This window comes from Hypanus sabinus, chromosome 6 (genome assembly GCF_030144855.1).
Source record: "Hypanus sabinus isolate sHypSab1 chromosome 6, sHypSab1.hap1, whole genome shotgun sequence".
Lineage (NCBI taxonomy): Eukaryota > Metazoa > Chordata > Chondrichthyes > Myliobatiformes > Dasyatidae > Hypanus > Hypanus sabinus.
Genome location: NC_082711.1, coordinates 65393052 through 65409843, shown reverse-complemented (window position 1 = coordinate 65409843; position 16792 = coordinate 65393052). Strand labels below are relative to the sequence as shown.

General features: G+C 38.1%; 1 protein-coding gene across 2 annotated transcripts in view; it reads left to right on the top strand.

Annotated features, from left to right (window-relative positions):
- rab5aa (RAB5A, member RAS oncogene family, a) overlaps positions 1-16792 on the top strand; it is a 46397-nt gene that overhangs the window by 27785 nt on the left and 1820 nt on the right. For both annotated transcript variants that reach the window (XM_059972342.1, XM_059972343.1), the window contains exons 3-5: positions 5240-5391; positions 7483-7605; positions 11269-11362. In XM_059972342.1, the coding sequence (XP_059828325.1) occupies positions 5240-5391; positions 7483-7605; positions 11269-11362 (369 nt within the window). The remainder of the gene's footprint in view (positions 1-5239; positions 5392-7482; positions 7606-11268; positions 11363-16792) is intronic.

The window sequence follows — 16792 nt, the reverse complement described above, 5'->3', positions numbered from 1 at the left end:
ATAAAATTTAATTTGTAGTAGTTATAGCAGTACAATGAAGGATTTTCTGACATAGCTATAAAACTCCATATAGCTGACCAGTTCATTCATTTAAGATCTTAAGAATAATTTGGATCTGGTCTTTTTTTCTCCCAACTGGGTACAACTCTATAATAAGGTATTTGTTGTTTTCTACCCATTAGCCTGGTTTGCTTTCCTAGATTTTTCCTGGAATGCACAGTACAGAGTTTCATCTTTCATGTTTGATGTGACGTATCTGGAGGCCAAGCCACAGCAGCAAGACCAAGTATAGTCTTCAGGTTGTCACTTTATGAAAGAAGTTAAGATTTTCCAGACAGACTCCAGCATTGCCCTCCCAGACCTCCTGGCATATTCTTTAATTATGGCTACAGATCCTCTCTATTCTGCCATATTAATATACATGCTAGCGATAGCTTGCATTATTATCCATATGGAATCTGAATAAAATGGTTATCAAGTATGTAACCATTATATGTAAATGCAACAGTTTAATTGAAAATATTTTACTCCAGACGGCTGAGGTCTGGTCCAAATTTAAAACTGCAATTGATATGACATACAAGGGAAGTAAAAGGAACTAGGTATGAAAGAAGCTATTCCATTTATTGTTATAATCCTGAAAATATTGCTAAACATTCTGTCTTTGAACTTGTTAGCTTCTATTTTGATAAGATAAATTTCTATTGTCAGCTCTGTCAGCAAGTAATGAAAGTTAGCATTTCTTTTCTAAATAACTATAATTAATCCTGAAGTCAAACTCCTTATGGTCTGCTGTGTACAAATTTTGTGGTCCATTTGAATACTTCGCATATAAATAATTAAAGTCATCAAAGATTATAACCTGCTAATCTTTGAAAGTTTACAGTAACAAATTCATGATTGTTTTACAAGTGAGAAATGTGTAGGGAGTATGATTAAGTTTGCAGATGGTGGTGTACAGATAGCGAGGAAGGTTGGTTAAGGACACAACAAAATATAAATGGATTGGAAAGTTGGGTGGAGCATAGGCAAGTGGACTTTAATCCTGACAAGTGTAAGGTGATGCATTTTGGGAAATTCAACGTTGAACAGAGACCTAGGTTCCCTGAAAATGACAACACAGGTCAGTGAAGAAGGCATCTTCAATATAACATTCTAAGTTGGGAGATGGAATGAGTAGAATCTCGTGCTGCAATTTTACAAAACATCGGTTAACTGTACCTGGGATTATACTGTAGGAAGGATGTGATTATACTGGAGAGTGTTGCCTGGATTGGAAGGCTTTTCATATGGGGAGAGATTTTATTTATTTAGATACAGTGCAGTATTGGCCCTTTGAGCCTTGCTGTTCCCCCCCCCCCCCCGATTTAATTCTAGCCTAGTCACAGGGTAGTTTACAATGAGCAATTAATCTACCAACCAGTATGTCTTTGGGCAGTAGGAAGAAACAAACACCTGGAGGAAGTCCACACGATCACAGAGAGAACAAACTTCTTATAGGCAGCGGAACCCAAGTCACCCATACTGTGATGCCTTGTGCTAACCACTATGCAGTCGTGCTGCCCCAGTTTGGTAGTATGGGCTTGTTTTTCCAGGAGCAAATGAGTCAGGATAGGTGTGTAAGTTAATGAGAAGCATAGGGTAAATAATCAATTATTTTCCCAAGGTAGTTGTATCAAAAAACAAAAGAGCAAAGGTTTAAGGTGAGGGGATTAAGAGGAAGGAGGTTGAAAAGAGATGGGGGGGGGAACTATTTTTTTTACACAGTGGTTAATAGCTGGAATATGCTGACAGATTATGGAATTCATACAATTACAATTTAAGAGACATTTGAGTGAAGACTTATGTAGGGGAAATGGAACTAGCTGGGAATCTTTGGTATGGATAATTTCATGTTGTATGGCTATATAAGTACATACGGCTTTTGCTTGACTAGCATTATATTTATAATGATGTATATCATTCTGTTGTGATTATGTATTCGTAATCCAATTTCAAGAATTTTAATCAAGAGTTTTCATACAAGAATAAAAATCAAACACTTCATATGCTGGGAATCTGAAATAAAACCTGATGAAAGGTCTTTATTCCTCTCTGTAAATGCTGCCTGACTTTGAGTTCCTCCAGCATTTTATGTGCATTGCTCAAGATTTGTGCTAGAAACAAGTCAGTAGGTTATTTAATATTTGAGACAAATTAAATTGACCTGAAAATCTGAAATGTTAATTTTCTTTCTGAAGCACATATTTGACTAGCTGAGTGTTTCCAACATTTTTTTAATTTCTATCTATTACAGTAAAAGTCTCTTTTGTTAAGTTCTGATGCAAGAGCACTGGTTGGTAGATGTTCTTTATAACATACATGGTGTTTTAGATAGGTTGAGGCAGGGGAAGGAATCATGGTTGATGAGATATGACACACCCAGTCCAGAGGAAGAAAGAAGCATTCTTAAGGTTTAGGAAGCAAGGATCAGACAGGGCACTAGAGAGTTCCAAGGTAGCCAGGAAGGAGCTTAAAGTACTTAGAGCTAGAAGGGGACGTGAGAAGGCTGTGGAGAATGCGATTCAGGAGAACCCTGTAGTGGTTTCTCGTGCCCCACAAACGACCAGGAGATGCAGAAGATTCTTCAAGAAGTATTAAACTTCAATTTGCAAATCAAAGCTGAGACAGTCATTGAGCTAGTTGCTGATTGCCCACCGATCCTTGTACATAGCATTTTTTTTATAGCAATCTCCTGGTTTAGTTGCATTAGTATATCCAATCGGTCTACAGTTGCGTATCACAAGTACATCCGCCAGTATTGTTTCTACCCATTGACTTAATCATGTTCTAATCTACATCTCTTAGCTACCTCTCATTAACACCCCATTATCTTCTACATTCTTAAGATTTCATTCTCCTACTAAATTGGATACATGCATAGCAAATAGCAAACTCAAAGCTGACTACATAGTTTTGGTTACACAGCAAACAATGCAACTTTTATACTCCAATAACCCCAGGGCATTCTACGCTAAAGTGAAGAACAGGAGGATGATTAGAGTTAAGGGTGGGACCGATCCGGGTTGAAGCCTGGAGTTAGAGAAGATAGGAGGGGTCCATAATGAATACTTTGCTTTAGTATTCATCAATGAGAAGTACCTTGATGATTGAGGACAGCATAGAATAAATAGGCTTGTATCCTGGAACATCTTAACATAAAGAAAGGGATGTGTGGAAACTTTTGAAAAACATTAGGATAAACAGGTTCCTGGGGCCTGGTGGGAAATACCCCAGATTACTACAGTAAGTGAACAAAGAGATGGTTGCAGCTTTGGTGATCGTCTTTGTGTCATTACTGAGTAGTACCAGAAGACTGCATGATGGCAAATATTATTCTTTTATTCAAGAAAGGTAATAGGGAAAACCCTGGGTATTATAGACCAGTGAGTGTTAGTAGTAGCAAGCAAATTCTTGGAAAAGATTCTTGGATACTGTATTTTTGTGCATTTGGAGAAACAATCTAATTAGGATGGCTTTGTGAGCAACTTGATTGTCACTTCCTCAAAAAAAAATTCAAAGCAGATCGATAAAGATAGAGCAGTGGACGTAGTGCATATGGATTTTAGTAAGGTGTTTGACAAGGCTCCTGTGGTAGGCTCATTAGAAAATCAGGAGGCTTGGGATCCATGGAAACTTGGCTGCATGGATTTGGAATTAGTTGACCCTAGAGATGGGTTGTAGATGAAGCGTATTCTACCTAGAGTTTGGTGGTAGTGTGTAGAAGGTTATCATATTTTAGAATGAGAAATTGATAGGATGCAGAGCTGGCCTGAGAAGTAGCAGATGGAGTTCAGTCCAGAAAAGTATGAAGTAATACCCTTTAGAAAATCAAATTTGAAGACGGAGTCATTGGCAGGATTCGTTAACAATGTGGAGGAATGGGGATCTTGGGGTTGATGTTCATCAATCCCTCAAAGTTACCGCACAAGTGGTTAAGAAGGCGTATGGTGTGTTAACCTTCATTAGTTGGGGTCAAATGCCATGAGTTAATGTTGCCGTTCTATAAAATTCTGGTTAGACCACACAGGGTACTGTGTTCAATTCTGGTTGCCCTATTATCAAAGGATGTGGAAGCTTTAGAGAGGGTACAGAGGACATTTACCAGGGTGTTGCCTGAATTTGATAACATGTTGAGTAGGCTTGCACTTTTCTCTTTAGATCAAAGGAAGAATGAGAGATGATTTGATTATAGATGTACAAGATGATAAGAGGCATAGATAGAGTGGATAGCCAAGGAGCTTTTGCCAGAGCAGAAATGTCTAATACGAAAGAGGGGACATAATTTTCAGGTGATTGGAGGAAAATATAGAGGTAGGTTTGTGGAGTGTGTGGTGTGTGGAGTGTGCCGTCAGGGCTGGTGGTAGAAGCAGATGTATTAGAGGCATTTAAGAGACTTTTTGATAGGCATATGGAAAAATGAAAAATTAAGGGTTATGCAGGAGGAAGCGTTAGGTTGATCTTAGGGTAAGTTTAAAGGCTGTACTTTACTATGCTGTATTGTTCTGTGTCTATATTAATCTGCAAGACAATTGTAGAATTATTTTATGACTCTGTTCTGTGGGGCTATGAATGTTCTATCTACAAATCTGAGTATAGATCAGCTATAACTCGCTGACTAAGAGCAAGGTAGCATTTTAAGGGGTTTACTTTTTTTTTAGAAAAAACCTGTTTTTTATGTGAGCTTTGTACAACTAAATATCTATTGTGGGAAATTTGGTTGCGCATAATTTATCAAGCTAGTTGTATGCATTGTGGAATAATTAGCAAATTGACCAGACTTTAATTATTGCAGCATCCCAAGCAGCATTCAAACAATATGTAGGTGCTCTCTGAAATTAAGCTTTTTGACTTCATTTTCCATCTGCTGATATTAGACCTGATAAGCTGTTCTGAAGGTATTTACTTCAGCTGAGATTTCATCATTTGGGAATCTATTTACAGTCATTTTTAATAAAAAGTCAGTTTGGTAGCTGCAAACTTTATATCGGAATTGGCCGTGATCTCTAAATTGGTTAAGGTTATTCTGGCATTGGCCAAGCATCAACTATAGGTATTTTCTTATAGGCTAATTGTGCAAATGACAAACTGTTTCGATAACTAAAGTTTTGTGATTTACTGTCAAATTTTGTTTCTGTGGTTTCTCAGAAATCATTTTTAATACCAGCAACATATTCACATGCTAACAATTTTGTTTCAGCCGCATTCTTAACTCAGACTGTCTGCCTCGATGACACAACCGTAAAATTTGAAATATGGGACACAGCAGGACAAGAAAGATATCACAGCTTGGCCCCCATGTACTATCGAGGAGCACAGGCTGCCATCGTAGTTTATGACATCACAAATGATGTAAGTGAAATTATGCAACATTAATTTTAAGTGTTCCAGTCAATTAAGTTAAATTAATATGCAAAGTTTAATATGCCCATTTCTCTGAAGATCACATAGAAAGTTGCCAGTTGCAAAAACATTAGTTTTATTTTATAATAATGGCATCTTTTGTTTGATTCAAGCACTAATTTTTTTGTTGGTGGGGGGAGGGTGAAATTGAACTGTGTGTTTTAGTATTATCAATTAAAAGCAAAGCTGAAGAGGACACTATTGATTTATAGGAAACGTCTGATGAGTTGGGGTGTCTCTAATAACCAAAGACAACTGAAATTATGATCTGAAAACTGAATAGGACATGTTTTGAGAATTTGAAACAAATTGGGTGATATATGTTAAGTATGACTATTGCTGTGTGGGAAGGGAACAAATTCAGCCAAATTAATGGTCATTCTGCTTTTCCATTTGACTCAATTCCTGATTAGTTTGATTTTTATTTTTGTGTAACTATTTTTAGTTTTTGTCCATTGCCACTTGAAGGGAGTTTGTTGACAATTTTTGTCTATTATTTATAGAAAAATTGCATTTATTTGCAGAGATACTGATTTTCCTTTTTTCACTGAGGCACTCAGAATTGAGGCTGCTCAGTTTGGTTTTCCTCACAGCTCCCTGCTCATATTTATGATACAACCAGTCCACTTCAAATCCATCCCCACTTCCTCCCCACTCAATCTACTAAATCACTGTTTTCAGCATCTGCACTACTTGATTTCAATTAATTTTTTTAGCTTTTCTTGGGTAACTTTATTCATTTTCTATACTGATTGAAATCAGGTTGTATTGTACAAACTAAGCTATAGATTAATTCCTTTGCATAGAACACTGATTAATGATGTAGAAATGTAGAAAAGTTGGCAATGTTCTGGCAGTAGCATGTAGAACAAACCAAAGCTTTAGAGGCTAATGATAACCTTTGTACATCAAAGCAGCTTATTCTGTGAAAAATCTCAGATATGAGACGGAATACCTACACACCACTTTGCCACTTGTGCTAGGTTTAAGCATCTGTTTTGAATACTGAAATTTTGTTTTTCATTCCTTTTGATTTGTGGAATCTTTACGTTCTTGGCATAACCAAGAACTATACATTTGTTTCAAGACAATTCTTGGAAAATTTGGATGTAAAAGTCACTTTTAAAATTGTTTTCTTAGGTGTTTCATTTTTGACTTGCTTAGAGCGTGTAATTAGATAACATCTTGGAAGTTTTTCCTGCTTATTGGTCTTTGATATGGGTGTGTGCTTATCAGTACCAAGTTCTGTCCCACTAAGTTAAATTTTTAAATTTCCAGCTCTGCATTTAAACAGTAGAGTTTTCCACAAAATTTGCAGCCTGATTTTGGAAATTTAAATAGACTACATGGGATTTTTGACATGGGTCAAAATGGAGTTGGATCCATCGTGCCATCTGCAGTTACTTCCTGCCTGTGATTCCTGGAGCTGTTCAGAACAGCTAAACTTTGGTACCCAGGAAGCAAAGTGAAGCTTCAAATGGGCAAAGGCCTTGGATGACATATGGCTTGTACTCTGCTGTAAACACCTTGACAGCCTTTGTAAAGAGTGAGAGTTGGGAGCAGGAACTTTGCCTTCAAATCTAGACTCTTATTATTTTTGAATCTGCTATTTAGAAATAAATAGTGAATTAAGTTTATTTATTGTAATTTAAATCTTAAAGAACTCTTCAAGAGGAAGTAATAAAATTTCTACCTCAGAAGGAACTAGGAAAGGACCAATTTTTGGCATTCTAGGATTATTTTTGTGTTCTCAAATTTGTATCTGACCTAAAGCAAGGAAACTTAAAATGCTTGAATCTGGCTTTAGTTTCAGTAACAGTTTTCTAATTTTGTTTATTAGACATTCAGCTTTGTGAAAATCATGTATTTCTGCTTTGTGGGGCAGTGAAGAGCTATTGAACAAGATTAAGTAATTTTACACACTTTCTAAGATGTCTGGAATAATGTGAATGTGTTTTCTTCAGACATATGTACAAGCATTTTGTTTGGGATACTTCCTAAAACTGTTGCACCTGTATTATTTTGTCAATTTCTTTGTAGGACACTTTTGCACGGGCCAAGAATTGGGTGAAGGAACTACAGAGGCAAGCCAGTCCTAACATTGTAATAGCTTTGGCAGGGAATAAGGCTGATCTTGCTAACAAGAGAACAGTGGAGTTCCAGGTATGTAAAAGATGAATAGTCATTGGAAATGTTTTTCAAAGAAATGCAGAACTTCCTTAGCCATTGGATCTCACTGTTGATCCACCCAATTTGCCACAGCTGACTTCACATGCTAGGATGGGCATGCCTCTATTTCACCAGGTTATGAGTCTTGTCAGTTACCCTCACCTGGTTTAGTCTGCCCGTCAAAGCAGTATACTGGGGTGTGGCCACTGTTGCATGCAAATGGCTACTTGGAGCCACAGGTTAAGAGCTGAGTGCCCGATGGGGACCGAAGGTGAGTGAACTGCCCCAGAAAGGACACAACAAGCCCTTCCACTAGATAGGCTATCTCTTCCTGGACACCCCATACCTAGCAGCGTACACTGGATGAATCCCTCTGTTGATATCTATTAGGAACTAATACACAGTTTATAGGACTGCAGTAGCATTGGAAGTGTCACTGCAACTGGAGTTGAAGTTCATGGCTCCACAATCTCTTAAGGCTTTGCACAAAAAGGTTATTTATGGAACAGTGACAAGAAAGAAGCCCTGGCTTTTAAAAAAAAGCAGATCCTTGCCACGAAAGACTTGGCAATGCTTCACTTAGAAGATACTTTAAAGATGTGGAAAGAAGATCTTGTGGTCAGATGAGACTAAAATGGAACTTTTTGTCCTCAACACTAAGCAGTACATGTACCATTAATCTAAAACTGTGCATCAGCCAGGTAATACCATCCCTATTGTAAAGTATGGTGGAGGTGGTGTCTTGCTATGGGGCTGGAAATCTGCTCAGGATTGATGGGAAGGTGAATGCTGCTAAATACAGAGAGACCCTGAATTAGAAACCTGCTAGCATCTGCCAGAAAGCTTAAACTGTGGAGGAAATTTGTCTTTCAGTAGGACAGTGATCCAAAGCACACTGCCAGAGCAACCAATGGGTGCCTGCAAATGAAGAAGTGGCCCAGTCAGAGTCCTGACCTTAACCCGATCGGACATCTTTGGAAAGACCTCAAGATTACTGTCCACTGCCACTCCCCAACTAATTTGGCACAGGTTGAGCAATTTTGCAAGGAGTAATGGGCAATTCTTGCTCCATCACGTTGCACAAAATTAATAAAGATTGCTCCTCGTATGCTTAACCCTTTGACTTCTAGAATCATCCTTATGAACAACACATCCTTTCTAAGATGTAGGGCAAAAACTATTGACACTACTCTTAAGTGTGGCCTGACTAATGCCTTATAAAGCCTCAGCATTTTCTCCTTTGTTTTTATATTCTATTCCCCTTGGGAATATGTAGCTTGACTTTTAGCTGTTCACCCTCCCTTTTCAGGATATTGTGGATGTTTTCAGAAATATTGCGGACCCTGGCACCTGGGAGGCAAACTACCATCTGTGTTTCTTTTTCACATCCACAAAATCACCTTTCTGTCCCCCTAACTTTAGAGTCCCCTATTGCTGCTGCCATCCTCTTCAGTTCCTTACCCTTCTGAGCCACAGGGGGAGACTCAATGCCAGAGGCATGGCTGCTGTTGCTTCTCCCTGGTCATCTTCTCCACCCCCCACCCCCCCGCCCCAACTACTCAAACTGGAGTACTTACTGTTGAAGAGGACAGCTATAGGGCTGCTCTCTACTATCTGACATTCTCCCTTCCTTCTCCTGACAGTCACCCATTTGTCTGTCTCCTGTAGCTTTGGGCTCTACTGTGAAAAAGGAGCATGTGATTCACAAATAGAAGTTCTCAGTTCAATTGATCAAAATCCCTCGTCATAATACTTTTAAATAAATAAATAACTAAATTTATTGGATTTTCAAATAGGCTACAGAAGAAAAAATTTATCAACCCTTCCCCCTCCCCTTAACCCCCCCCCCCCTAACATATCCCTATAGAAGAAAGAAAGAGTGCCTGGATATCGGAAGATCCCCACATGCTCCATGGAATTCATAATAGTTTTAATATGTATATTTATTTATTTCCTTGGATAACCAATAATTTTATCTTTGGAGCATCTATATATTTAATCCTATTTTTTGTAAATAAGGGTGCCAAATTTTCAGAAATATTTCATATTTATCTCTTAAATTATAAGTAATTTTTTCAAGTGGAATGGAGCTAAAAATTTCATTCTTCCAACGATCTATACTTAAGTATGAATCCGATTTCCAAGTAACTGCAATAGCCTTTTTGGCTACTGCCAATGCAATTTTTATGAAATCTTTCTGATATTTATTCAATTTGGATTTCGATTTTATCCCTTCAATATTGCCTAGTAAAAATAATACTGGATTATGTGGAAGTTGTATTCCAATAATTTGTTCCAGTAAAACTCTTAAATTTGTCCAAAAAGGTTGAATTTTAAAACAAGACCAAGCGTTGTAATACTTATTTATGTGAACAAAGGATTGGTAACTGAATACTTTTGCAAGGGCGCTGTATGCTTTGTTTAAAAAAAATGATGAAATTTGGTGAAAGTATTAAAATGTAATTTAAACAGAATGGATATAAAGAGTGTTCATGCTGGTAGAGGAGTCGAGAGTTAGAAGTCACATGTATAAGATAAAGAAAATAAAGAATGGCATGGACAACCTACAACATTTGGTTGGAACCTGCAATACACTTACTACATAGTAGAGTTGGGTTCCATTGTGATCTTCAAGAAATAATTGAATAAGTATGAAATAATTTGAAAGTTCATAAAAGAAGAATTGGAACTTATGTTACTCCACTAGCAAGACAACATAGATATGATGAGTCAAATGTTTTCCCTTTGACTCGTCTGTGCTGTAATCAGTTGTTGGCTTTCTGAAAGGTTATTAACCTGCTGCTGTGTGCATGCCAAAATGAACTTTAAATACTGGAGGAATTGGGACTGGAAGTGAACACAGCATTGTAGCTGCTACTGAATAATCTCTCTGAGCCTGTAACGGAAGGATGTCCAGTTAACGCTTGGACACTTCTCAATACCTGGTGCTGACATCTTTGGCCACTGCTTGTAGTCATAATCTTTGACTTCAGCCTCTAATATTACATTTGACTTTAGATTTCTTTGGATTCCTTAGTCCTAATGTCAAATTCAAGCTTGTTTGTCTGATAATGGCATACAGTGTTCATCAGTTGTCAAAGGTTCCAGTGGTGTCTGGATTGAACCTGACAAGGCTTGTGCATTAATGCCCATCTAGGTTATTAGGAGTTCGTGCTGCTGCATGATACCACATTAGCAGGCAAATGGAGTAATAATTGCCTAGGTTGAATTTACGTTTTTGTTTTGTGAAAATTTGGACAGTGTTCTTTGTTTAGGCTCTAAAATTGAAGTCAATCTGGAACATCTGATCAATTAATCTAATGGTACTCATTATCCAAGAATATGCTTGAGGAATCATCATTCAAGTGTGTTGGTGAATTGCTTGCTCTTGATGCATTGTATCTTAAATTGCTTCCTAGTGAAGATTAAAAATATAAAGAAAAAGAAATAGAATGCCATGTCTGGAAAATCTGGTAGAATCAATCGAAATGATTTCTATATACTATACTATATGTTACATCCTTTCAATATTGTAGAACTTTACAAGAATTGACATTCTCAAATGATTGATGCAAAGCCGACAATAAAACTGTTTTTTACGAATGAAAGGATAAAATTGTGATGCATACATGAAAACTGTTCTATTTTTTCTTGTAGGAAGCACAGTCCTATGCAGACGACAACAGCTTATTATTCATGGAGACATCTGCAAAAACTTCAATGAATGTGAATGAAATATTTTTGGCAATAGGTAAATTTGATTCTGGAATGTGGAGCAACAAATCAGCTGAAGTAGTTCAGTGGTCAGGCAGCATGTGAGGGAAAAGGAATTAAGAAGGGGAGAAAACTGTTGATGTTTCAGATCCTGATGTAGAATTTTTTTTAACCCAAAATGTCAACAGTTCCATTCCTCTCAAAAATGTGTGTTCAACCTACTGAGTTCCTGCAGCAGATTGTTTGTCCTTTAATTTGCATTCTTGGTGAAATATAATTTCTAATGTAGATTTACTTTTGAATTGTTGCATTAAAAGTTACCTATAAATGTTTTTGGACATTGATGCATTTAAATCCAGTGTATAAAATATTGCCACATGGCAATTAAACCAAATGGGAAAACACTGGATATGTGAAATAAGACTAAATTCAAGAACAAATTCTTAGGTCAGATTGTGTCTCTGGGTGAAGTCTTGAGTTACTGATTTATATCAATGACCTTTCATTGACTGTATTCAACAAGCAAACACACAACTTGGGAAAAGGAGGGGTAGAAGAAACAGGAAATAGGTTTTATTTGAGAGTAGATGGCAGGAACGATAGTGAAAAATAGATAGTAATACAATGAATAATAGTACCATTTGGTTTCAGAGAAGTGCAAATTACTACAGCTTAATAGCAGCAAAGGAACTATGGAAAATGTACTAAAGGAGAAACTTCTATGGCCCAGGAAAGGCACCTGGATCTTAAGTAATAAAAGCACCCCATTTGCTAGGTACCATTACAGGAGCATGCTTAGGGTTTAATTCATTTCCTTTGTGGATTAGTCACAGTGGAAGACGAAGTACATCTTGTTACTTTATTGCTTTTTAGGTTATTTATAGGGATAATGAAATGTCAAAAGGAAACCTGACTGGATGCCTTAAATTGCTGAAACACTTTCCAAATCCACATACCCTGAAACTTGCCAGGGAACTCTTTGGAGTATTTAGTTACAGGACTTCCCTTTCAGTAAATCCTCTAATATTATACTGGTGATGATGTTATAGTCATGTCATCATTTTAAGTTTCATTGGGAACCTCTGGTAGATGACTGTAAGTCCCAACAGTGATGGTCTGTTGTCATAGGATGTGATGTCACTGCAGACTATCTGGAACCCAGATGAATAGTAGAAGAAACATCTGAATGCTGTAGAAATTTTTTCAGCCATTCTATATTGCTAGGAGGGCACTTCCCATTAAATCACATTGACCCTACTTCCTCACCGCATGATCGTTCCAAATGACTGCAGTAGATTTCTGCTACTTTCTAGTTTGCTGTTTAAAGAGGTCGCGCAGGTACTGTATTTGGAGAGAAGTTAGTACTACTTTGATTTTTGTGTCAGTGAACAGGTAACACTGGCTTTTCACAAATGCAAGTAGCCATTGGATGTATTTATGTGCCCTCAAGAATCCCATTAACAATTTTAGCAGCTTTTAATAAAGAATTTTATTTCAATACTTGTCTACTTATCATCAGAAGAATGTAATCATGGTAAATTCCATGTGTCCAGTATGTGTACATTACAATATCCTTCAAGGTAGTGCTATGAATTTTCTGGAAGGATGATCTTGAGTGATGAAAATGATTTGGCTACCACTCCTGATGAACTAAGAACCGCAGAGGTTGCAGAATTTCTGTGGGAAGCACTCATTTTCTTCTAAAAATGAGATGTCCTTATTTGCATCTATCAAGCTAGTTTATACCAAGCACTTGCAGACAATAAGATGTATGAGCAAAATTAGACCATTCAGTCTATCATGTCTGCTCCCTCACTTAATCAATTGCTTCGACTTTATTCTCCCACCTTTTACCCATCGCCTTTAACCTATTTACTAGCAATCTGTCTTAAGTATGTCCAATGACTTGGCCTCCACAGCCCTCTGCGGCAACATACTCCAAAAATTCACTACTTTCTGGCTGAAGAAATTCCTATTCGTCTCAGTTTTAGAGGGACATTCCTTCATTCTGAGGCTGTCCTCTGATCTGAGGCTCCTACAAATGGAAACATTCTCACCACATCCAGGCCTTTCTGTATACAATGAGATCTCCCTCATCCTTCTGAACTCCATCGAATACAGGTCCAGAGACATAGAATGCTCCTGGTATGCTGAGCCTTTCATTCCTGAGATCATTCTTATGAGCCTACTGGACTCCCTTCAGGTCAAGCACATCTTTCCTTAGATGAGACACAACATGGCTTTCAGTGCTTCAAATCCACCTCCATGGTGTTGTGCTGCATGCTTCATAACTTAGCTTACTGCCAGGTCAATGGGAAGAGTAAGAAGGATGCCAAAGGGTCATAAGTTGACTGAGCGACTCCAAAAAGAATGAGGAAGTGGGTATTCGCCACGAGGAATTCTTTGACAGAGCCTTCTTCAGAAGTAGCTTGTGAAATTTATAGTCCCTAAATCTAAGCAAGTAACTCTAGACAGATATTAATAATGCCCAATATGTAATTGTAAATTGAGAGAATGGGGTTAAAATCCATTTGACAATAATCCTTCACATGTTGCTTTTTTGATCCAACTAGACTGATTATAAGACCTCAGTAAATGAGTACTTGATTCCTAACCCATTTACTGTAAAAGCTTACTGTAACTCTTAGTGTTCTGTTGCTCATTCTAAGGTTCTTTTATAATTGTGTGAGCATGAAGTTTAGAATCAGTTTTCTAGCATGGAGACAGGCCCCCTGCCCCCAATTTAATCATACTGACCAAGGTGCCTTTCTGAACTAGTCCAATTTGCTTGGTTGGGTCCACGTCCCTCTGAAGTTTTCCTATTCATGAACACATCCAATGTCTTATATCCATCTCTACTAGTGTTTATGACAACATACTCCATATACCCATCATTCCCTTTAAATCTTTCCCCTCTCAACATTTCACCATAATCACGTGCCCTCTAGTTTTAAACTCACTCCCTCAGGGATTGGGGGGGTTTTGGGATTTGGTGGTGGTGACTGTGACCATCCGCTTTATGTGTGCCCCTCATTTATAAAACTGGCTTACGGTCAACTTCTTTCTGTGCAGTTATTGTGTGTTTTAGCTGTCTGTCTGCTCTGGATTTCTTTGTCCCTACAATTGACAATTCAACAGATTGTCTGAAGAGACTTTAAATATAGAATGGTACATTACAGTAATGGGCCCTTCAGCCCCTGATATTGTGCCAGGCTAATTAAACTAGTAATTAAATACCTAACTAAATGTAATTTATAGTAATTTTTATGTACTGCATTATACTTCTGCAGCAAAACAACAAATTTATTGCGTATACCAGTAATAATAAACCTGATTTAGATTACTGCCTTCTGCCTATACATTGTCCATATCCCTTCATTTTCTGCACAACCATATTCTAATCTAAGAGCCTCTTAAAAGCTGCAATCATATTTGCCTCCACTACCACCACTGGTGGCATATTCCATGCAAATTAATGTAAAGAATTCTCCAGGTAAATGAAAGCTTGCCCTGCACATCTCTTTCAAACCTACTCCTTCTCAGCTTAAATTCATGTCTTTATTAAGCATTTTGATCCTGGGGAGAAAGATTGGGTGTCTGTACAAAGGATAATCTTTTAAGTATCCATCAGATCTCCCCCTCCCAATCGCAAAAATAACCCAAGTTTGTCTAACCTCTCTTTATAGCACATGCCCCTCTAATCCAGGCAACATTCCTGCATTCCTTCCAGAGCCTCCACATCCTTTAGAAAATGGGAGTACAGTACTCCAAATGCAGCCTAACAAGAGCTGCAAAATATCTTCCTGCCTCTTGAGCACAATGCCTTGACTAATGCAGACAAGCATGCCATGTGCCACTTAACTATCCTATCAACTTGTGCAGCCACTTCTTTGCCCATATCTGCAACTGATTTATATCCCACTGTCTTCCTTAGCATTCTTCTGCGCTATCTATAGCACCAGTAATCTTCAAATCATCTATAAACTTGATAACCTGGATGAAAATATAAATGGATGGGTTATTATACAATTGGACCAATTATTTGGGTATCTCCTGTACTTTAGCGGTCACTAAGTGTATGTTTGTGGCCTTTTGCTTCTGTATTTGTGCATTCAGAGATGCTCTTCTGCCACCTCTGTTGAAATGTGTGATTATTTGAGTTACGCCATCCTGTTGGCTTAAACCAGTCTGGCCATTGTCCTCTGACCTCATTAAACAGCAGTTTTCACCCACAGAGCAACCGCTCGCTGCATTTTTTTTTGTTTCTCGCATGATTCTCTATAATCTGTAGAAATTGTTGTGTGTGAAAATCCCAGGAAATCAGCAGTTTCTCAAATACTCAAACCACCTGTCTGGTATCAGCATTCATTCCACAGTCAAAGTCACTTGAATCACTTTTCTTCCTCATTCTGAAGCTTGGTCTGGACAACAACTGAACCTCTTGATCATGTTTGTGTGCTTTTATGCATTGAGTTGCTGCTATATGATTGGCTGATTAGATAAGCAAACAAAATGCTGGAGAAATTCAGCGGGTTAGCCAGCACCTTTGGAAAACAGTTGATGGTTCAAACTGAGACCCTTCTTCAGGGCTGGAAAGCAAGGAGGAAGAACCCAGAAGGAGGTGAGGGAGGGAAGGAACACAAGCTAGAAGGTGATAGGTGACGTGGGAATGAAGTAAGAAGCTGGGAGGTAATAGGTGGAAAAGGTAAAGGGCTGGAGAAGAAAGCTGATAGGAGAGGAGAGTGAACAACAGCAGAGCGGGAAGAGGGTGGGACACATGGAGGAAATGATAAGCAGGTGAGAAGTGAAGAGGTAAGAGCAGGGTCCAGAATGGGGAGCTGAAGAAGGGGGAGTGGAGGGAAATTACCAGAAGTTGGAGAAATCAATGTTCACACCATCAGGTTGGAGACTTCCCAGAGGGAATATGAGGTGTTGCTGCTTCAGCCTGAGAGTGGCCTCATCATGGCAGTGGAGGAAGCCATGGGCTCAGTCAAGATAGTAAGATACAACTTGTCCCACACAAACCATGCTGACTGTCCCTAATTCAGCTATGGTTTTCAAAATGCTCATGAATCCAATCCTTAAGAATCCCCTGCAATAGTTTCCCAGCCAGTGATGTAAGACTCACCGGTCTACAGTTTATCTATAGTATCCCTACTTCTCTTGAATAATGTTGTTCAATTCAATTGTTTGCATCTCATTTGTTTTTTCTTCTTTCTCTTGTGCATCGGGTGTTGGTCTTTTATTTTTTATATATAACCGGTTTCTTTTGTGTTTCTTGCTTTATGGCTACCTTTAAGCAAGCAAATCTCAAGTTGTATAGTTTATACATTCTTTGATAATAAATATACTTCGAATGTGAAAATTGGAATAATGGAACAGCAAGAGAGCTATTCACCAATCCTCTAGGACCTTGCTTGTGTTCTCCAACCAACTACAAAGATATTGATCAAGGCTTCAGCAAACT